General features: G+C 45.2%; 1 protein-coding gene across 2 annotated transcripts in view; it reads left to right on the forward strand.

Moving 5' to 3' along the window:
- The first annotated feature begins 2,610 nt into the window (after positions 1–2,610).
- LOC141962961 (putative cation-transporting ATPase 13A5) overlaps positions 2,611–21,643 on the forward strand; it is a 34,172-nt gene continuing 15,139 nt past the window's right edge. For both annotated transcript variants that reach the window (XM_074911742.1, XM_074911743.1), the window contains exons 1-15: positions 2,611–2,783; positions 7,081–7,254; positions 8,395–8,541; positions 8,759–8,829; positions 8,913–8,993; positions 9,536–9,605; positions 11,820–11,954; positions 14,267–14,339; positions 15,109–15,240; positions 15,851–16,021; positions 16,245–16,402; positions 16,688–16,876; positions 17,123–17,184; positions 19,787–19,937; positions 21,212–21,295. In XM_074911742.1, the coding sequence (XP_074767843.1) occupies positions 2,721–2,783; positions 7,081–7,254; positions 8,395–8,541; positions 8,759–8,829; positions 8,913–8,993; positions 9,536–9,605; positions 11,820–11,954; positions 14,267–14,339; positions 15,109–15,240; positions 15,851–16,021; positions 16,245–16,402; positions 16,688–16,876; positions 17,123–17,184; positions 19,787–19,937; positions 21,212–21,295 (1,761 nt within the window). In that variant the 5' untranslated portion in view covers positions 2,611–2,720. The remainder of the gene's footprint in view (positions 2,784–7,080; positions 7,255–8,394; positions 8,542–8,758; positions 8,830–8,912; positions 8,994–9,535; positions 9,606–11,819; positions 11,955–14,266; positions 14,340–15,108; positions 15,241–15,850; positions 16,022–16,244; positions 16,403–16,687; positions 16,877–17,122; positions 17,185–19,786; positions 19,938–21,211; positions 21,296–21,643) is intronic.

Consider the following 21,643-nt stretch of genomic DNA (forward strand, 5'->3'; position numbering starts at 1 on the left):
TCTCCTTCTCTGTCATACACCTGCTTGGCCTCCATCTCCCAATTTTGTACTTGTTTCCTCCAGCTACTAAGTGCAGCATTTTAGTGAATTTCATATGGTCAATTCAGACTATTTGGCCAGCATCCCAAAATCATGCTACATCGGTTTTTTCTTCTGAAGCAGGCACTTCCATGAGCTCAGTGTCATAAACACTTTTCAGTTGTCTGCCCCATCCTGCTATCCAAGCTGCTAACAAAAACATGAATATTTTGGGTCCCCTGGGATGGACAGTGAACCACTGACACCTTCAGCCCATCATAAAAGAATCCTATTTCTCAGTATCTTCATATCTCACGGGGAGCTCTGTCAAAAGCCTGAATGTGCCACATTACCTGCTTCTCTCTTGTTCCCTGGAGCATCTTCCTGTCAGGGAGGAAATGAGATTGGTTTGATAGGATCTTCCTGTGACAGATCCATGTTAGTTGTTCCTTATCACTTTATTATCCCCTAGGTACTTACAAACTGACTACTTAAGAATTTTCTCTCACATCTGTCTGTGTATTCCAGTTGGGCTGACTGGCCTGTAATTCCCTGAGTTCTTTTTTGCCTTTTCAGGTGCTGGCTCCACAGCTTGTTGGGCTGTGGCTGGAGGTGTCCCACACAGCTTGGGGAGCTCTTTGCAAGTGTGGGCTGCGGCGGCAGTGGTGGGCATCCTGCTGCCCCACACAGGGAAACTGCTGAGACTCCAGTCCAGAGACTGGAGGCCATATTGTTATAAATGAAATGCAACTCAGCCTGGATGATCAAAATAGAGAGAACTAGTAACACCACCCAGCTAATGATACCTCTCTTGAGTTTCCTTCTGGAGAGTTACAGGAGGCGTTGGCTTATAGGAGGCAATCACCTTCTTACAGCAGGTTGCACTTTATCTCTGTGTACAAGCCTTTTGCCACAGGAATGTCCACAAGGGCCAGGTACAAGACCTGTAGAAATGGGCACTGCTTCTGAAAACCAAGTTGTGGATTGCAAGTGTATCATGTCCAGGTACCTACATGACAGTGGCTGATGTGCAGAATAGGTTGACAAGCTTACCAATGCCCTCTCAGAGGATAAGGAGGACAAGGGGGGACTGTTTACTTATGCTGAAATCTGATTCAATTCATGCTTTAGACAGTTCAAAGTGATAATGCCTATGAAAAAATAAAAACATGTATTTTTCCACCATACCTTGTTTTTTCAGGATTCTTCAGTGTTTGGTCCATCTTTGCTGTTTCATGGACACAACTGCAGCTGGAAGAACCCCTCAAAGATGGATCTGGTTGGACTATGCAGAGACAGCCCCAGGTAGATTCAGGGCGCAGCAAAGTGGAAATTGCTCTTTGGTCATCCTAGGGCCAGACAGCCTGGCCTCTCCTTGCTCTGTTTCAAAGAGAAGAAACACGGATAAATGCTTTTATTTCCTTAGTAGTCTGCCTAGTGAAAGGTGCTTCTCTCAGCTGTTAGAGCTCTTTCCAGGGTGGAGCTTCAGATTGAGGAAGACTTAGAGGACTCCAGACATGCTGCACTGCAGTCCCTGGGCATCATTCTCTCTCCCACCTGGGGAAGGAGAATTTAGAAGAATTCCTGATTTGACATCACTGGGGAAATACACTGTATGCAAAGACTGTGTCTCTCTATGGAGTTTAAATACCCTGGTCTCAGCAATAGAGAATTACTTCTTTGTGGCTGAGCCAAAAAGGGTCTGAGCCATTGTGTCTATTCACACAAACATGTACTTTATACCAGGACAATAATGCAGCCCATTTTCCCTGCCTGGATAAATGGTTGTTTTCAGAATTTGTGACAGAAGGAGAATGGGGTGAGACAGAGCATTTTCAGGTTAATGCTTGAAAAATGTCTCTGACAGCTCTGAGAGATGGGATATGAGAGACTGGAAGATGCACAGTGGGGGTCCCAAGCCTGTCTGCTGCTGCTGTCCCTGCCAGGGGGACTGGTTGGAGACCCCATCTCTCCCTGACTCACAGGGGTTCATGCTGCAAGCTATTCAAGGGTCCTGTGTCACCCAGCTGGGCTTCTCCAGAGGAGTCATCCAGCCCTATTGCTCTTTCCTTGTAACTCAGGCAGAATTTGAACCAAAGCTCCTATTTGAGGCAATGCCCAGTGCTAGTGGGGAAGTTCAGACTGAATTCACACCTGAAAAGCACTGCTCCAGCATGTGCCTCCACTGCGCTCAAACCAAGCTCAGGCCCAGACACTTGATCTCGCCAGAGCAGATGCTTCTCTCTGACATGCTGGAGGTGGTTCCTGGTGCTAGGGTGGCTGTTCTGGGGTCAGCTCTGTGTGTGGATTCCAACCCTTCTCCTTGCCATGTGCCTCGATGTCCCTCCAAGCACTGCACAGAGCCATCTCCCCAGCACAGGGTCACAGGTGCCCTCCTTCCCTTGGCCACCAGAGCTCTGCCCCAGCCAGTCCCACCCCAGTGAATGCAGCAAAGCCAGGAGGCGGAAAAACACACGTCTTACATAAGCCAGGCATTTAAGGGCTTTACACGTGAGGGTGGATTTTCCTCCCTCTCCTGGGAGCCTAATAAGAAGCCTGTGCACTGTGAGACTTTCAAAGGCAGCAGACAGAACCATGGTGAGAGTGACTTTAACACTGGCCTGAGTTCAAGTCAGTAACTGCATTCAGCATTGCTTGACCCCACCAACAAGGACATCCAGGACAGAAAACAAAGTGGTCAGATGGAGAAAAAGCTTTGGAAGGATCATTGTGTGCTCCTCAACAAGGATGAAGAAAATGAGCTGGTAAGGAGTGGGGGACCACGCTGGGTTTTGTTTTCCTTGTGTGCCTCTTTTCCCACATGCCCATTTTGGATATGCCTCCGCTGCTTCTTCACCTTCACTCCCCATCCAGGTGCTGTCTCTTCAACACTCCTTGATGACTTTGAGATTGATTTTTGCAAAGTAAGGGTTAAGTGAGAAACATATGACTTCAGTTCAGAAGCACAAAACATGGAAGAGACCTCTTTGTTCACCAGAAGTCATCTGGCCAGGGAGCAGTGTCCCTTTCTCCACTGTCTGTTTCATTGTTTTTTGCATCCTAATTGTGAGGATCTCTAATAATGGGTACACTTTCCCTTACTGGGTCATCATGTATCAGAAAGCAAGACATAGGAAAGGGGCTTACAAATGAGTTTTATCTTGGACAGTTGTTTGAAGTAGTGATTAAATCACTTCTCCGGAAAAGTAAGGGTCTTTGCTGCTTTCCAGGTCTAGGAAGATTGGGCAAATGACCAAAATCTACTGCAGCTCTTATGGTAGGAATCCCTTGTTTCTCGGTCTTTTACGGCAGCTTTTATGGAGCTACTCTGTCCTTACAAGGGGTTTTTATTAATGTTAATTGAATCTTTCTGTCTTTGATTGTGATTGATTATTGATTATGCGCAGCAGCCTGGAAGGGCTGCACTAAGGTAGTGCTTTGCAACACGGTGAGTTGGAAACTCTTCCTTCCTGCTAACATGGAGTGATTACACAGAATCTGATGAGGGTGGGAGTAAGACTTTCTCCATTAGCTTTCTGTGCAAGGAACAACTGGGATCAAGATATTTCCCATGCACAGAGTGGGCATAGAAGTAGATGCCTCTGCACAGGTGTAAAATACAGTCCTGTCACTCCTGCATTTGCAGGAGATATATATGTGCTGTGTGTACAGGAAGCACAGCGGCACACACCCCCAGGACAGGACTTTCTGTCCTCTGCAAGCAGAGGCTGCTGGCAGGTGCTTCCCAGCATCTCCAGTGTCACTCTTTGCCAAACCCTGGGGACGGAGAAGGTGCCTCTTTCATGGGAATGCAGGTGCTCAGGGCATGCACAGGTGGGAGAGATCCTGCCCTGCAGAGCACACCTTGCACCTCTGGATTGCTTGCAGGGCTACTAATAGCAGGGGGGCTTCAGCTTTCCTGGTTGCCTTCACTAAATTCCTGCTGTGATTTGACTGCTGCCTGTGTGAGCTTGTTTCAGACCAGGAAGCTCAGGCCAGTTGCAGCAGCCTGGGTCCAGCACAAAATGAAAAATCTGCTGTGGGAGGCAGGTAAGGAGTCAGCTAGGGATCACCTATGTCCTGCTGATTGCTACAGACAGTGTTGTTCTGTGGATCACTGGTGTGTGGATGTGGCCCTCGATGCCCGCCTCTGCTTGCATAAGAAGCAGTGGGGATGCCAAGTCCCTGCTGAGGATGGAGGGCTTGGGTGGCTGGGTGGAGTGATGCTGTTGCCGCAAGCAGCCTTTTAGCTGGGAGTCTGTGTACCTCAGATGAGCTGCACCCACTTCCAGGAGACACCTCCCTTGCTCCATCCAGCCTGAGGCTGTAACCTTGCTGGCAGAGAAGGGCCCTGCCTCTGCCCTGGATGCTGCTGACACAGTCTGCCTTGTGCAAGGTAGTCTGCGTCAGGCTGAGGGATGTTTTTCATAATATAGATTCCTGTGGTCCTGTTTGCTGGAGCAGCCTCGCTTCCAGGTGCTGCACTTCTTGGAGAACTCTTCTTACTGCAGGCAGGCTCAGTGGGGTACATCAGCCATGAACATGGGTTCCCTCAGCTCTGGCCTTCAGTACTTCCTCCTAGGTCCTGTGTGAATGCCCAGTGTGTATCCTCTGAGAAGAGGCTGGGTACTAGTCTTTTTGATTCAGAATGGGATTTGGTATGAGAAGAATGTTGATAATATACTGATGATTTTAGTTGCTAAGAAATCAAGGACTTTTCAACTTCCCATGTCCTGCTAGTGTGCAGGTGCACAAGAATCTGGGAGGAAGAACAGCCAGAGCAATGGACCCAAATTGGCTAATGGAATATTTCATATCATAAAACATCGTGCTCAGTATATAGATGCATGTGGGCTGGGAAGCTCACACTCTCGCTTCCAGGACTGTGGTTTTGGGATTCTCTGTCCTGCACCATTGCTTGCCAGGAACAGGCTGGGCATGTCAGTGGGTGGTGAGCAATCACATTGTGCATCACTTGTTTGTATATTCTATTATTATTGTTATTTGTATTTTATTTCAATTATTAAATTGTTTTTTATATCAACCTGTGAGTCTCCTTACCTCACCCCTCCAATTCCCTCCCCATTCCCTGTGCAGTGGAGGGCGAGCAAGTGGCTGCGTGGTGCTTGGCTGCCAGCTGGGTTTAAAGCATGGCACATGTCTAATGCATTTCTGGGTTCCTCAGTTGCAGTGCTTAGCATATAGCTGTGTGGTAGAACCCCACTTGCTGGCAGCAGCCCATGTTCTGCTCATGCTAGAAATCCCCAAATGCTCTCACTGGGTGACTCCCAGTCTTGCCCTTGTCCAGACCTAATGCCACAGCTCTTCCTCAGCCTTTTCCCCACCTTTGGCTGCAGACTGATCCTCTCCAGTCCCTTGTGGGTGATGGATGAGTTGTGGTCCCACACACATTTGTCATTCCAGACGCCCCTGTAACAGGCTCCTTGTTTTGCAAGCTGGCATTTGGAGTGTATTTATAAAAATCCTGCTATGAAAAGGCAAGCAGATGAAAATCACCTTGAATTTCCTTAGTTGTGGACACTGTGGTTTGTCCTCCCACCCTGAAAACACCATCGTAGTTATTGATTTAAACTTCTGTGGCCTCTGAAGTAATAATATTTTGTATACAGCAGGGCTACACATCTAAAGGCTAGAGAGCTGGTTTGGAATGGATTTTGCTAACCTGGTATAAGGGCTGCATGATTATATTTATTTCAGTTGAGCTGCATTGATTTCAGCTTAGTTTATGTTGATTATGATCAGAGTTCAGATAAATCAAGTTAACTCCTTTCTTAAACCTCAATAGGTGCTTATTCCACTGCCTCTAAATCACTTGAAAATTATATCTGAAGTTGAACCAGTACAATTGTTTGTACAAGCCCTCTTGAAGGAGCTCTGCTTTGTTGCAAGCTCTGTCCTGCAAAGCACCAGTCATCCCTCTACCACAGCATGGGTGGCACGAAGTGAGTCCCGTTGTGGGGGCTGCCTGGGCTCCTTCCTGTCTTGGTGCCTGTGGGGAAGCAGAAAGGGACAGACACACAGCTGCTGAGGGGGTGGGGGTGGGCTGCAGGGCCAGGGTGGCACCTACCACCTACTGTCGTGAGAGCTGTAGCCACACTGGATGTGATTGATGTGTCCAAAGGGTTGGCGTCTCTGGGTGCTGTGAGCCACCAGCTGTGGATCGAGCATCTCCCCGCTTCACTCACGCCCTGCAGGGTGCTGAGAGGGCTGGGAAAGCATCTGCTGTGAAGAGAAGGATCTAGTTATGCCAAGTCATTAAAGTTATTTTTAGCCTCATGGGCAGGTTTAAAGTGAATCAAAGGGTACAAAAATCCAAAGTTCTTCTTAAGGGGAAAAACTAAAGCTATAGATTTAGCAATCTCCTTCATAGACAATGGAGCATCACTGGATAGATGACTATTGGGCTATCAAAATGAAAGGGCAAGTGGGGAAGATGACAGATGACCTGGGGAATAAATTGGAGGAAGAGAGTCTACAGAGCAAAAAGGTCCTTCCATATTTGTTTACAAGATAAGGTGTGCCTGGTGGAAGATAACATACCAGTAGGTATGGTACCTGGTACCCCAGAGGAGTTGCTCTGGGCTTGGCAGTTTTCTTTCCCTGAGACAGATTCTATGCCCCTGCTTCAAGGTATATTTCAGCAGTTAGCACTAAGTTTGCATGGAGACACCCTCCCCAGTGGCAGGCAGGGCTATTTGGTGCTAGCACTGCAGGTAGAGAAGTGTTACCATGATGGGTCAGCTGCAGTCTTGATGGAAAAAAGGTCCAGACTGGAGTTAACTCTTCATTAATCCTGGGAGAGCTGATGTGAGAACGTTCCTCTGTCGGGAGCAGCCCAGCAGCATCCTCCTTACAGCAGCTCTGCTGTATTCTTAACTATGTTGTATCAATCAGCAAACTCTCATTTCCAAAAATGACCTTGAGCAGCTATGAGGGAGGACTTCAGTCACCAGCCTTTCTTTTCAATAAGCTTGGGCTTCCTGATGAACAAATGCCAGGGTCAAACTTGTTAACAAAGGATGGTTTCTCTTTGCTGTACAGGAGATATTTGGCTACAAAACCCAAGGCTGGCGGAGGGCCTTTTGCACTGCTGGATACATCTTGTCCTGTGGGGCTCTGCTGCTGCTCTTTTACTGGAAGCCAGAGTGGGATGTGTGGGCAAACTGCATCCGCTGCAGCTTGGAAGAAGCAGATGTTGTTCTGCTTAGAACAACAGTAGGTGAACCCTCTTAGCTCTTTGTTATTTGCAGAACCTATTGTTTTCAGACATAGGTCAGCCTGTCTGTCTTTGTCTGCATGATGGTAGCGGGGTAATAACACTTTCCACATTTGGAAGTGGAGCGACTGGGATGAGTGAAGCTTCAGAAGACCAAGAGTTTTTATTCGCAGAGTTTGAAATACTGCAGAAAAGACCGTTTTTACGCTAACAAGAGCGCAGCTACTCTGCTTGAAGGCTGGGCACCAAGCAGGCCTCAGGCATTGCTGCTGCTGCACATCCACAGGCCCCAGCAGCTGCCCTCTGCCAGTATCTTCAGTGAAACAGCTCTGCCTCTTCCCTCCATTTATGTGCATGGGCAGCCAGCTGGCTTCAGCAGAGGGATCATCTTCAGAAGTTGTGGCTGTTAGCAGCCTTTCTGCTTTAAAGTTATTGGAGAGTGCTGAGGAGATGGGTTTTAAAGAGCTCAGTTTCAGGCACTAGTTATTTTCTACGATTCCAAGACTGTAAATTAAATCTCAATGCAATTCTAGCAGAGCAAGTGCTTAAGACACTTAATGCTCAATGTTCCAATGATATTCCTAAAATAAATTCACTCAAACCACTACATGAATAATCTATTGCTCATTGTAACTAGTTACATTAGACTGATTAAAGGACAATTCAGTCTGACAAATGCATTATAGCAATAAAGCTGAGTTGCTTTTGGCAATGGATGTACCCAGCACTACAGGAGTTTTGTAGTGCAAAGTAGCTTGTGTTGAGGACTCAATGTCCACACCAGGAGTATTTCAGAAAGCTTTTACTTCCAAGTAGCTCTAGTATGATTCTGCAGACTGAATATCTATCCAGTAGCTATTGAAGCACTTCTGGTTTAGTTTCATCTTTTCTCAAATTGCTCTGCATCATGAACCAAAGGAAAGGGAGATGACTATGAGACTGATTTTGAAATGCATTACTGATTGGTACTAAAACACTAACACCAGCATGCCTGTTACTGTGGTCTTACCTTTGCTGTGATTGCAATAATGCCATAGTACTGTAGTTCTGTGGGAATCTCATATATACTTCCCAGAATCAGGAAACATATCACAGGCAACATTTTGGGCTTGCCACTGAACTGTGCTCTATTTCTCTAGGATGAGTTCCAGAGATACACCCGGAAGAAGGTGACCTGGATTGATTTGTCCACATTGGCACTACCTGTTGGTAGTAATTCAGATGGTCATCTGGTAGCTGATAAAGACTCTGTCATAAACAGAGCCGTAATGAAGCCACAGTTAAAGGTAAGTCATCTATAAAATGAAAGATGGCAGGGAGGAGGTGGGTGAACATAGGAGTCAAGGCATCCAAAGGCTCCCAAGGGTGCTTTGTCAGCATCTTCCTGCAAATCCTGTTTACATAAACTCAGGTTTTCTCCTAAAACACGGGGAAGCATTTCTGTAGCAGTGAGATGATTTTCCCTTGAATGGCAAATGGAGTTTTTCCTGTTTGGTCTTGCAGATAAGATGTATCCAGGTGCAGAAAATCCGTTATATTTGGGACTTTTCTGTAAAAGAATTCAAGAAAGTTGGGTGAGTGTCAACAGCCTTTTACAGACCCCTTTGGTAGAGGTGGTAGAGGACTCCCTTGTGTGAACTTTCTCCTGTTATCCTAGATCACTAGAAGACAGCAACACATGTCACAGCATACACCACAAGTTTGGAGCTGGCCTGACAAGGGAAGAACAGAAGATCAGGTATGGTCTACATATAAGTAGATGTATGAGCTAATTGTGACAGTGTGACCTATTAGTCCTTCCTTTTGAATTCATGTGAGCTTCATGATACTCAGCAGTAAGGCAGTGCAAACTGCATGGGTGACATTTGGAAAGGTGCAAAATCAATATCCCTTACACTCTTGAGCTCATTATCTTCTCAGTGATGCCAGACTAAGTCTGGGGAAAATGCCACCAGTTCCACTTGGGGTTCAGGGCACAGCAATCCAGGACTGGCTTCCTTTGCTCTTTTCTCCTTAAAAGCCCTCTGGAAAGCTCATCACAGATTTTAGCAGCAAATTGACAAGTTTTCAGCCAGGAAACAGTAAAATTCTCCCTCTGTGTAAAGTCCTCTCAGATACAATATCTTCCTGACAGGTTTATTTGTCCAGTTCAGCCACACGGTGCCCCCAGGACATTTTTAGATAAGTGCTGATGTTATTTGGATGTACAGTTTTCCACATGAAGTCTTACCCTATGCGACTAAGCTGTAACATGAGAAAACCTTCTCTACCTTCCTACAGGCAGCTGGTGTGTGGGCCTAATGCCATCGAAGTTGAAATTCGTCCTATTTGGAAGTTACTTTTTAAAGAGGTCAGTAACTAGTCAGACTAGTCTTGGTGACTAGAGGTCAGACTAGTACTTGGTGGGACAGGTTTGAAGTGTTTTGAAGACTTTACCTGGGCACACTGGGGTGGGGTGATTGATGCTTCATAGGCATAAGCCGTGGAGGAAAGTTGGTGAACGTCCTTCATGGCTATTAGCACACATTCCTGGCAGAAGGTTAGAGGGAAGAATATGAAGTTAAGAGGATGCTTGGTGCTGCATACTTATAACAGTTAAATGTTTCCCTTATGATGACTGTATCCCTTCTTGGGGAGCAGGAATGTGGAGGACTGATGTCCTCTTCCTCTGCTGTAGTCCCCTATGCATGACTGAACATCTCCCATGAGCTGGGACATCTTGCCTCATGACTGAGCACTAACATGCACCTGGAGTGCTCATGCTTTCTGCAACTGCTAGGACTGACCACAGCCACATCAGTAACTCTGTCCTTTCATGTAGGCTCTTGATAATGATCTGCAGTGAAAATTTTATTGGTACGACTAAGTCACGTTTGTTCCTCTTCATAAGCCTTGTTTTAGTAGTTCAAAAGTAATACAAGACATTGTACAAGCTTGCTTGTGGCCTCAATAGCAGTGTAAACTGGGAGTGTGCTTTAGAATGGAGGAAAACAATTGCAAAATTCCTATTTTATAATTGCCTTGTTCACCTAGTAGCTTCCTTTTCTCCTATGACACAGGCACAAGACAAATTTTTTCCTGCATAAATAAGGGCACACTGCAAGACTGTTCTTCTTCTACAGGGAACAGAATGAACACGTCTTGTAAATAAGAGGAGAGACATGTATGGATGGTTATTTGCTGAGTTTGCATAGAGATATACTGGACGTATATTTTTGCCAACTTGCAAGCAGAGGCTTCTCATACAGGATACTGTCATGTCATCTGTGTTCACTTTAATGGATTAAGGATGCTACATGAACGTCTTTAAAATGGAAAAGAGCTATGAATGCTGGGACTCGAAGCTAGCCTGTGTCTGAACTTTAAGTGGAGTTTGTGTGAAACCCTAGAAAATATATGAAAAGCTCCAGGGCTCCTGGAATTGGTTGGATTTGATGTTACCAACTTTTCAGTGCCCTATGGAGATGGTTTTGAAGAAAACTCCAGCGTAGCACTCTAAAAAGTTTATTTAATTTGACCTTTGCACTTCCATCCAAGGCTGAAGCTTCCTGTTTGAAATATTAATGGTGATGCCTGAAGGCAGACTGGTCCCCATCAGCTTGTGGTATTTCAGTCCAAATACGGCTTCAATGTCCAAAGGCTGGCACCCTGATTTAGTGTCTGTCTCTTTGTCCTAGTGAATGTCGAAGAAAGGATTAAATTTTCATTGAGGGACCCAATTTGTCAGATGAATAATTCATTTCAGTTCCAGTCTTTATAGAGAAAGCTCTTTCAGTGGCTATTTTGGTTATACCAGTTCTACAGAAAAGTCGGCAGACTCCTTCAGACAAGCCAAGTGGTGGGAAAATCTGAAAAAAAATAATCTAATTCTGTTGTTAGATACCATAATAACCAAAATTATGTTCTCAGACTTCAGTGGGGCTTGTGGCCTGTTTTAGCATAACACATTAAAGTGATGACTGGTATTGTAAGGCTGACACAATGTAGAGTAACTAGAAGTGTGGAAGTACAAGAAAATCAAGCCTTCATTTCAGCTGTAGTGTATGACTGATTACTGATGGCCCCACAGACCATTAGTTTACCATTTTTGTTTTTCCAAATAAATATGTTCATAGTGGCTTTCTTAAGTCTTAAAGATTTTTAGCGTAATTAAGTCTTTTTTCCCCCACATTTGGGTAGTGTGTCCTATGTAGGAGTTATTTGGAATCTGAAATGTTAAGGTCACCTTTGTTAGATGGTTATGGTGGGAAACCAACCAACTTAAGTCCCTTAAGTCTGACTTTAAGTTGCCAGCATAGTCACTGCTGCACGGTAACCGGTTAGCAACAGCTTTTAATTACAAACATCACAAACTACGTGTAAGCTGGTAAATTCAGACCTGAAGGATATTAACACTCTAAAAAGCCGTGAAAGAATGCTGCCTTGGGATGGAAAAACAACCCTTTAAATCAGTGTTTAAGACTCCAGGACTCTGTAATGAAATGTGCTCACCTCTTTCCACACTTGATCTCTCCTGATATGTGTTATGTCTGTCCCCTGACATGTGTTACATTTGCTTTTGCAGATTTTAAACCCCTTCTATGTGTTCCAAGCCTTCACCCTCACTCTGTGGCTGAGCCAAGGCTACATTGAATATTCCGTGGCCATCATAATCCTGTCGATCATTTCTGTTGGCTTGACTGTGTACGACCTCAGACAGGTGAGTCTGCCTGCCAGCTCCCCATCCTACACTCTGCTAGCAATTTCATCTATCACAGGCACAAGTAGATATTTATATGCTCTTTCTGGTTCTTTTTTTATTGCTGTGTATTCGGCTGTATTACTATAGACTTATTGCTATAGAAGAGTTAAAAATGTCATACCTGTGGGTCTTGATCTTCCCAAGAATTAAAGAAGATTGAAGTCTGATACCTGGGGTTTGTAAGACTTTATGAAGGTGGACTATATCTGTGAGTCTGGTTCTTACTGTAATTTCAGGAGGATTTACTCCTCTTAAGGTTTGCTAAATAATGGGTCTTAAAAGCAAAGAGAAACATGACTCTTTATTTCTCAAATTTGTTCAACACTTCTGTTATGGATACAGATGCTTGGAAGAATTTTGTGATAGTCTCAGCTCATTCCCTTTCTGACCTAACGCACTCACCTGTGATAAACCTGAAACCTTCAGTCTCTATGGCAAAGGCAAATAGATTGAGCTGAGCCTTACGCAACGTTAGCCTGTTCATTGAACATCCTCCTGCAGCCAGAAGAGGTTCCTGGTGCTTCCTGCTGGAATTGCAGAACGCTTTTTCTGGGAAATTGGAAAACATTTCCTTGATTTCTGAACCCACTTCAGATATGCAGGGAAGTCAAAAATCACATGGAGAAAGGATATAATAGGGAAAAGAAGAGAAACTATTTGGATGAAAGTACAGACAGGAAAGAGAGGTAGGAACAGGAGTCTGGCAGGCAACATTCTAGTCTCTCAGGTCTGGGTATTAGGTATCACATTTCTCTGTATTGTTAAGATTTAAAACCAAAATTGACTGGGGCTTCCAGAATAGTGGTGAACTTTTTGTTAGTCTTCAGGAAAAATATAAGGGTTAGAGGACAGCGTTGAGAATTACAGTTCCTGCAGACAGCGTGATGTGATTAAAGGTGGTGGCAGGGCTGAAGGGACAGCAGCTCTGGGGTGCACTGACCTGTCTGTTAGGCTCATGTGCTGCTTCAGAGCCAGGCACGGCTCACACATTGCCTCCAAATTCACTGCTAAAATAATTTCTCCTGCACTGAATTACTGGGGAAGGGCAAGATTCAGCCCTTTGAAATGTTCCTTGATAAGGTGGTATACAGACTTCTCTGTGAAGTTCTGCCCAGGAGGAGGCAATAATTTGCTTTTCCAGGAGCTGGCTTTTGTTTGAATCAGCTCTGCTTTACCTTGGACTGGTAGAAGTACACAGCATGTTCCTGACATAGGTCCCAGGCCCCTGGACTCACGGGACTGTGTGCAGGATGTGCTCACGGGTGTGCGGTGCTGATGAGGCAGTCCTGCGCACCCTCTGCCCTGCCAAGGGCATGCCTTGATTGCTGCCTCACACTGATTTCAGCGAGGGCTTTGTGAATAGCTGGGGCTTTTGCCAGCACAGGTGTGTTGGCTGCACATCACTGTTTTGTATCTCTGACTAATATCTGTAGGATGACTAGCACTCCCGTGTTGAACAAATGCTCGCATCTCTTTAAGCACACCTTTGTACCTAAACTCTTGATGTCCATCCTGGTATTGCAGAGCACAAAGAACAGATACGGTCCGTTCAACTTTCTTTGGCAAAGCCAGTTTTATTGTGTGACTGACAATTTTGGCAGGAAGAATTACGTTTGGGGCCTCTGGATATTCTTCAAACTGGCTTGACATCTTCACATGAACAATGCTAATGAAGAAATCCACACTCAGGGATTATTTTTTTTTTGCAACTGCAACTTTTAAATCAAGATAAGGCACTCTCTCTAATGGCCTTGCAATGACAGTTGACTTCATCGTTATCTCAGGATATATAATTGTCTGAATTAGATTGCAAGAACTGGCAAAACACAGACACCCAGCTAAATTAGAATTTCTGTTTTTCTTCTTGCAATGGTAGTTTTGTAATGATACCCTTTACAACTTGGTTGTCCTGTTGATAGTCTCCTAGCAAGGATAACACTGTTGAGCACAAAGAAACCCCCTACTAAGGGATTGCAGATAGCAATGTTGCAGCTATCTGGCATGAAGCAGGAACAGCCCCTTGAAGGTTGAGGGAGATACAGCAGCATGAATGGGAAGCAAAGAGAAAATTATGTCCATGTTCCCATGGCAGCTTGTTCTAGGTTAACTCAATGAACTCTCATCCTGACTTCTAGCAAGGGATGTGAAACCTCCCCCGGATAACTCAGCAGAGTTCAGTTTCTGTGATGTTAGCGTGGTCACTGCATTGTAACCTACTGCTTCACTTGAGTATTGGTGTTTCAACACTGCAATTGCTTTCCCATCAACAGCAGTCTACCAAGCTGCACGACCTTGTTGAGGAGCATAACAAAGTCCAGGTTACAGTCTGTACGAAGAGCGAAGGTGAGTCATCTGCGTCTCATTTTCCTCACCAGCTTGAATAATTAACTAATGTGTTGAAATAAAGCTGGAATTGCACAGCTCCTGTTGATTTCTACTGCTGAAACGTGAAGGGCGAGCTGCAGGGAAGATGGGGCAGAGGGAGGTGAGGCGGGCAGGGCAGCCTATGCAGTGCGGTAATGATGCATATGTATCATTATCATCTGTATCTGTGGCATCTGTAATGATACAGGTGAACCTAGTAATTTGTGTTAAGAGTTGAGAACAGCTTGGAAAATTTAATTTCACAAACAAGCAACTAGATAACAACTTTGGCCTTCTGAGACCTGCTTCCCCGCTCTGCTATAGGCTACTTGTCAAGTAGCTTGTAAGCGATTTTCATAGAGTGTAGATACATGGCTCCCACTGAGGTATGCACTTTCTTTCCTGTATCTCAGTTCCTTGCCCATAAAACAGGGGTTATAGCTAATTTTGCCTCCCAAAGATGTTGAGATGGGCAGTTGCTAGGCTGATGGGAGATGTAAAGGCCTTGGATAGGTTTTCTTGGTCCGAGTATTTTATGGATACTAAGCAAATGAGACTGAAGACACCCACTCGGAGAGAGATGTTTAGACAAGGGCTGATCTTTGCGCTGTTGCTTTTCAGCCAGTGTTGTTTCTGAGGCACTGGCCTTAAATCATGCAGTGTAGAAGTTTAGTGATGTTGTGTGTGACTTTTTTTAATTGCCCAGAACTTGTGCAGAAGTAAACTTAATTTTTGTATTGTTCTACAGGTTGCAAAGAGCTGGAGTCTTGTTACTTAGTCCCTGGAGACATGTTTCTTTTAGATGGAAAGAAGCTCTCTCTCCCATGTGATGCCATCCTGATTGATGGAACTTGCATTGTGAATGAAGGGATGCTCACAGGTGCAGCCTTGGAGTTGAGATGCTAAGGCCTTGTGCAGGTTCTCTGTCAAGGAGATGTCTATCTGTTCTGACAGCAAATTGTTTATTATAATAGTTTGCAGCAGGAGGTGGAAAAACTGTGGCTTTAATAATTCACAGTTGTCTTGGGCTTTTGAATACTGACACTGTGTAATAATTTCTTATCCGCATTAAAAACAAGTAGGACTAATATACTGTCAGGAGTAGAAAGTGAAAATACTCAAATACACTGAATATATATTTTTTTGAGTTTTTGGATTCTGATCTTGCAGCAGTTCTGTTCAAGTAGAGAACATATGAGCACAAGGGTAAGTGTTATAACTAAACATCAAGCCACTATAAAGCATGAACTTAGTTCAGGGGCAAAATATGACCCAAGCTGCTTGATAAAAAGTGCTCAGAGAAACCATCTGATGTACTCTGATACTAAAACTATAATGGCTGTGACCATAAATCCACATATGTAAGTACATAAACAAGCTAATTACTCAGGCAAGCTTGAGCACCTAAAGGGTGCTGTCACTTTCTAATATGCAGAATCTGACAGACTTTTAAATCCCCTTTGAGTGAAGCTGCATACTGTTGTTCTTAGGTGAAAGCGTTCCGGTTACTAAAACCCCCTTGCCCCTTGTGGAGAGTCTGATGCCCTGGAAAACCCACAGCATGGAAGACTATCGGAGACATGTCCTCTTCTGTGGGACAGAAGTCATACAGACGAAGGCGACAGGCAAAGGGCCAGCAAGAGCCATCGTGCTGCAAACTGGTATTTCTTTTATCATTTGCTAACCAGCAGAGTGAAGGTGGCAGCCCCAGAGCCTGGCAGGAGAGCTGGTTTCTCTTTGCAGTTCGAGTCCAGCACAGGTCTCCTGTCCCTGAGAAGTGCTAGTTGCCACCTCATGGCTAAGGCTTGTGCAATGTCACCTGTTCTCAAACAGCACCGCTGTGGTATGTCATGTACACAATGCATGGCACTTGTCTTCACGCAGGGTTCAACACAGCCAAAGGTGACCTGGTGAGATCCATCCTCTACCCAAAGCCAGTGAACTTCAAACTCTACAGAGATGCCTTCAAGTTCATCGTAGGCCTCTCTGTCATTGGTGTGTTCGGACTCATCTACACTGTGTGTGTGTTTGTGTCCCATGGGGTAAGTACAAGGGATGCCTCTGCGCTGGAGGTGCCAGCTCTGAGCCCTCGGTCACTCAAGATCCTTGGAATATTGTTCACTTCTGTGATTAGGTTTTCTGATGCCAGAAATGGGGTGGATAAGGAGGAGGTGGACAGAACAAAACAGAATAAGTGTGTCATCCGCAGGGGCAGAGCTTGGGGTGAATTTCTCCTGGGCAGGAGGGCCAGACCTCCCAGAAGCAGCGGTAGCAGGGTGGGGAGGCTGCTCCCACCCCGCTGCCCCTGTTGCTCTCGCTGTTTGCAGAAGCCGGTGGCCGATGTGGTGACTATGGCCCTCCTTCTCCTCACCGCGGCTGTGCCTCCCGCTATCCCCGCTGCCTTGACAACAGGCACTGTTTATGCCCAAAGGAGGCTCAAGAAAAAGAAGATTTTCTGCATCAGCCCACAGAGGATTAATATCTGTGGGCAGATCAACCTTGTTTGCTTTGACAAAGTAAGGCACTTTCTGTGGCACTGAAAGATGCTGGGGGCTGCTAGGATCATGGGATATGTTTTTTTGACCTCATCTACCCTGATCTAACCCGAGAGAAACATCCTCTACAGGTGGCTGTGCAGCAGGGTCACACTCTGGGCAGGAGGCTTTCCTTACCCTGCCCGGGAGCTGGGGAAGGACTTCTGGGGATGTGCAGGAGGAAGGAACGGGCAATAGCAGGGTAACTAGATATTTATTTACATTTAGACAGGCACGCTGACAGAAGATGGACTGGACCTGTGGGGCATCATCCCTTCCGAGGGAAGCCGGTAAGGAAGGATTTCATTTAGCAAGAACTCATCTCCAGTGTGAAGGTACTGTTAGGAGGGAGGCAGTTGCATAGGGTACGGAGAGACAGCAAATAGCATGCAGCAAGAGATGTTCAGGTACATCTGGGGAGGCAGAGTGCAATGGATGTCCCTGCTCATCTCCTTCCCTCTGAGAAGGGCATCTGGGCACTGCTCTGGCAGACATACCTGTAAAGGTTGCTGCTAATTCAAGGCAAACAAGTCAGCAGCAGAATGAGTGCTTTTAATTACCCTGAGGGGATTTGGAGAATATGCACAGAGCTTTTCAATTATGTCATTCTCAGCATAGTTCAATAAATATTCTTAATCTAGTCAATAAACCTTTCATCATTGAAATGTTAGGATAATGCTCCTCCTGTTGAAATTAAGTGTTGCTGACTTTGGTGCCTGTCAAATCTCACCTACCTTATGTAAATGCTGTGAAAAAAATCCATGAGACCACAGATCAGACCTGCAAAGCTCAAGAGTCCTTGGGGACTCTCTCTAAAGCATGTCAGGATCCATCTCAATTCCAAGCCTAAAGACCATTGAAATCCTGAAGAAATAACCACTATGTAAACTTTAAACTTGAGTATGTTCAGAACTATACTATTTAATTCATATTACTGTACTACAATAACAGACTTCAGCTCTGCAGTGAGTATTATGCCAAACTCAAAATATTAATCTTTTGCAGTGGCTAGGACAAATCACACACTCCATATCAACTCCCAGGTTTCATTAGTAGTTGTTAATATATCAGATACTTCAACACCATGGAGATAATCATGCCATAATGAATGAAAGGATGAATTCATTATGAGAGCAGAAAAATCACATTCCCAATACTTCCTCAAAGGATCCAAATTAATGAGAAGAGATTAATAAGTGTCAAACAATAAAATGCTCTTCCAGTGGGACCAAACCACAGGCACACAGAACAGTCACTTCTTGGCCGTGCTTCAGTGCACAGGCCACACTGATATAGGTGCATGTTGGACAGGCTTGGAGCCCACCAAAGGCAAACACAGCTCATGGTAGTGCCCGAAAGATTTCCATCTGGTAGCCTTGTGGGTAGTGTCTGCTCACATGAGCAACAGAACAAAACTGGATCTATAGATCAGAATAAATGCATACCATAAAAATCCCCCTTTGCAAAGTATCAAAACATAAGGCTGGCTTTGTAGACATGTCCAATCTGCACCCAGCTGGGAACCAGTGCTGGTGGCTTGCCAAAACACAAGGAGGAGCTATTGCTGTCTGCATTGATCTCATTAGCCTATTTACATAATTACTCTTTCTTAAATGTACACATTTGTAAACGTATTATAAGACTAGCTGTCAGCTAAGCTGAATACTGTGAGGCAATGACAGTAAAGGAATTTCATTCAACTTGCAAAATATCCTATTGTATATTTAATAAGATATAAATGTTAGTTGGTTTTATGTGGTGTTTAGCAGTTTCATGGTGTCTCTCAAGTATGAATTAATTAATAAGCCAATTATGACCAGGCTGAGAACAAGGTATAATTTGCTGGAAACAGAACAGACTTGGATGGCCCAGAGGGACAACAGGTCCCGGATTCATTGTTCCTTTTAATAGAGCTGCGAGCTGTCACGCTGCTCACTTCCAGATGCATTTCACTATGCCTGTGTTAGTAACAGGGGATGCTAATTGTGATCAAAGGTAAATAAAATCTATTTAAATTTCTCCTTAACATGCCAGCCTAAATGGTAATAGACTGTGTTCTGGTCTGGCAAACACAGCTTGTCAGCCAGACAGTTTCTGAGGGAAAAATGTGTGTGCAAGAAGAAAGGACTCTCAGAAACAACTTCCATGATTAAATTATAGAGCCTTCACCCAGACCAGCTTTGCACATGTGTGGTCTGTACTGCGGGGCCAAGGAGGGAATAAACCTCAAGGTTTTCCACAAAAAGAAGCTGGGACATGAATCTTTGACAGCGTGCCTTGCTGTAATTCAATAGGAGTGAACCAGCATACCCATTTTTAAAACCAAGGTGTGAGGGACAAGCATCTGGTGTCTGGCTCTACAGATATAAAATCTACATCTGGAAGTGAAGGTGGAGCTCCTTGTGGCTCTCCCAGGGGTGTGGAGTGCAGGCTGCCTGTGCTAGTCCACCCTGGTGGGTGCAGAGCACTGGCCCGAGCAGATGCACCCCTTTTCCATACTGCAGCCTCACAAATCTTCTCCTAGGGTACTTTGCCAAACTTCTCTGAGATCCCTGCTGCAAGTTGTTTCCTCTCCGATAGTGTCCACTCTGCTTTGTCCAATACCAAACAGCAATTGTTAAGCAGGACTCCTGATGCCTGTGCCAGGGTCTCTGAGTGTTTTACCATCTCAGTCACTTTGCATCAAATTGAACTTGTGTCAGTTAATTACTGGGTGCTTTTTGGCCTCTTGAACACATCTGACCTGTTATCAGAAGGATGGGTAGGATGGCGTGTTGCTTGATGTTACTGGGCTCAGCTCCACTCAGTGCAGCACCTGTATGCACCAGCTGAGGACTTGTGTCTCTGCATCCCTCTTGTAGGCGGTCCCACTAATCCTCTGCTTTTAATCAGGTTTCAGAAAATCCATAAGTTCCCATCCAGCACTCCTCTGCCCTGGGGACCAGTATGTGGAGCTATGGCGAGCTGTCATTCACTGGTTGTTTTGGACAAGAAGATTCAAGGAGATCCACTGGACTTGAAAATGTTTGAGGGCACACACTGGGTAATGTGACTCACATCCTCTACACACATCCAAAGCAGGACACCCCCAACCCAAGTCAAACTCAAATACATGCCTGTAGGGGAAACTCCTTTTCAATCCTGGTCATAACAACTGGAATTTCCTCTGTTATTTCTAACTGCATGGCAAATTTGCAGCACTGTGGCTGCTTTTTGATGGTCTGGGAATCATTTTCCTTGGGGCTGCCTGCATTTGCTCTCTTAATTTAATTTGGGAACACTGGAGTGTAAAGAAGCAGGGGGAGAGCCTGGTTGCTGCTTGCTGGAAACAGGGGATCAGACCACGCCATTGGCCATGTGGAGCACTGACCACAAGGCAGCCAAGGAAATGCACAGGCAGGTTTTCATGCCCTTATGCTAAAGGTCGTTATCTCTGATTAGCAAAGGGACATCCCTATGGAGAAACCAAGGCTGGAGCCTCCAGCTGAGTGACCAACAAGTATCAGAGGGACCTAGAGAGGAGGCAAGAGATTGAAACTCAGGGCTCATCTGTGGGGATGGAGAGTTGCTTGGGTGGGAGCAGGATGGAAGGAGGCATGAGAAGGAAAGGGGCTGCTCTTCTTCCTGCCATGTCCTGGCCTGGAGGGGTTCTGGGTCTCTGCAGTTAACTGCCTCATCATCTTCTTCAACCTTTTGCTCAAGAGAGATTAATCAAGAAGTAAAACAGATGGCAGCTCTTTCAGCAGCACTGCAGGAAGGCATCAGGCTGGTGCTCACTCTTGTGGAAGCACAGGCAGCAGCAGAGCCACATGACAGCAGAAGGGGAATATGAGGGTGAATGAGCCTTGGCAGCACATAAAGTAACAGAGCTGAAGGGCTAAAAGCATCCTACACTGAAAATTACCACCCTGTTTCTGCACAGAACATCAGTGAGTCTTTTAAAATCAAGAGACTGGAAGATAAAGCCAGCTAGATAATTATTTCTCTTTCCCTTTATCATTGATATGGCATTAAATTTATGTGGAACTTGAGTTTAGAGAAACCACAGAATGTGACACAGGTTTTTACTTTCATCAGGTCAAAAGACACAGGGCCATGTAGGCTTTTGTGAAGGACAAAGCTGCAGGGAGGCTGTTGCTGACAATGGGTAGGAAGACCTATTGGATCATTAAAAACCACTTCTGGAACTGGGTGCCAGCAGTAAGGGGGAAACATGCTCCCATGTGCTGCTGCCCCTGCTTTAACAGACAAGTGTGAAGCCAAGCGTGAAGCCAAGCAAAAAAAGAATTATCAGAAATAATGCTTTTCCCTGTACAGGAGATAGAAGACTGCAGCACAGCTCAGGATGGGGCTGGTGCTCTCAACATCTGCGTCGTTAGACCAGGGCTGAAGGCCAGCAGTGTAAGTCCAGTTCTTTCTGAGAATGAATATTTTGTGTTTTCAACCTGCAGTGAGTGCAAACTCCTAGCATAAGCACTATTCTTTTACCTGGGCTAGCGATTGCAAAATGCCTTTCAACTGCTCTTGGGTACTGTGTTGCATCTTCCCTCAAAACAGATCCCCTGGAAACATAGGACCAGAAAATCAAGTGGAGATGCTGCTCTTGAAGTGGCATCTAAAGCACTTCATGGGCCTAAAAGCCCCCCCTCATTTCCAACTCTACTCTTTGCATTAATAAAAGGTACAAACTTCTCTTGAGTCCTCGCCCCCTAAAGCTGCTGGCAAAATGAAACCACACAATCAGTTTAA

Source organism: Athene noctua, chromosome 8 (genome assembly GCF_965140245.1).
Source record: "Athene noctua chromosome 8, bAthNoc1.hap1.1, whole genome shotgun sequence".
Taxonomy (NCBI): Eukaryota; Metazoa; Chordata; class Aves; order Strigiformes; family Strigidae; genus Athene; species Athene noctua.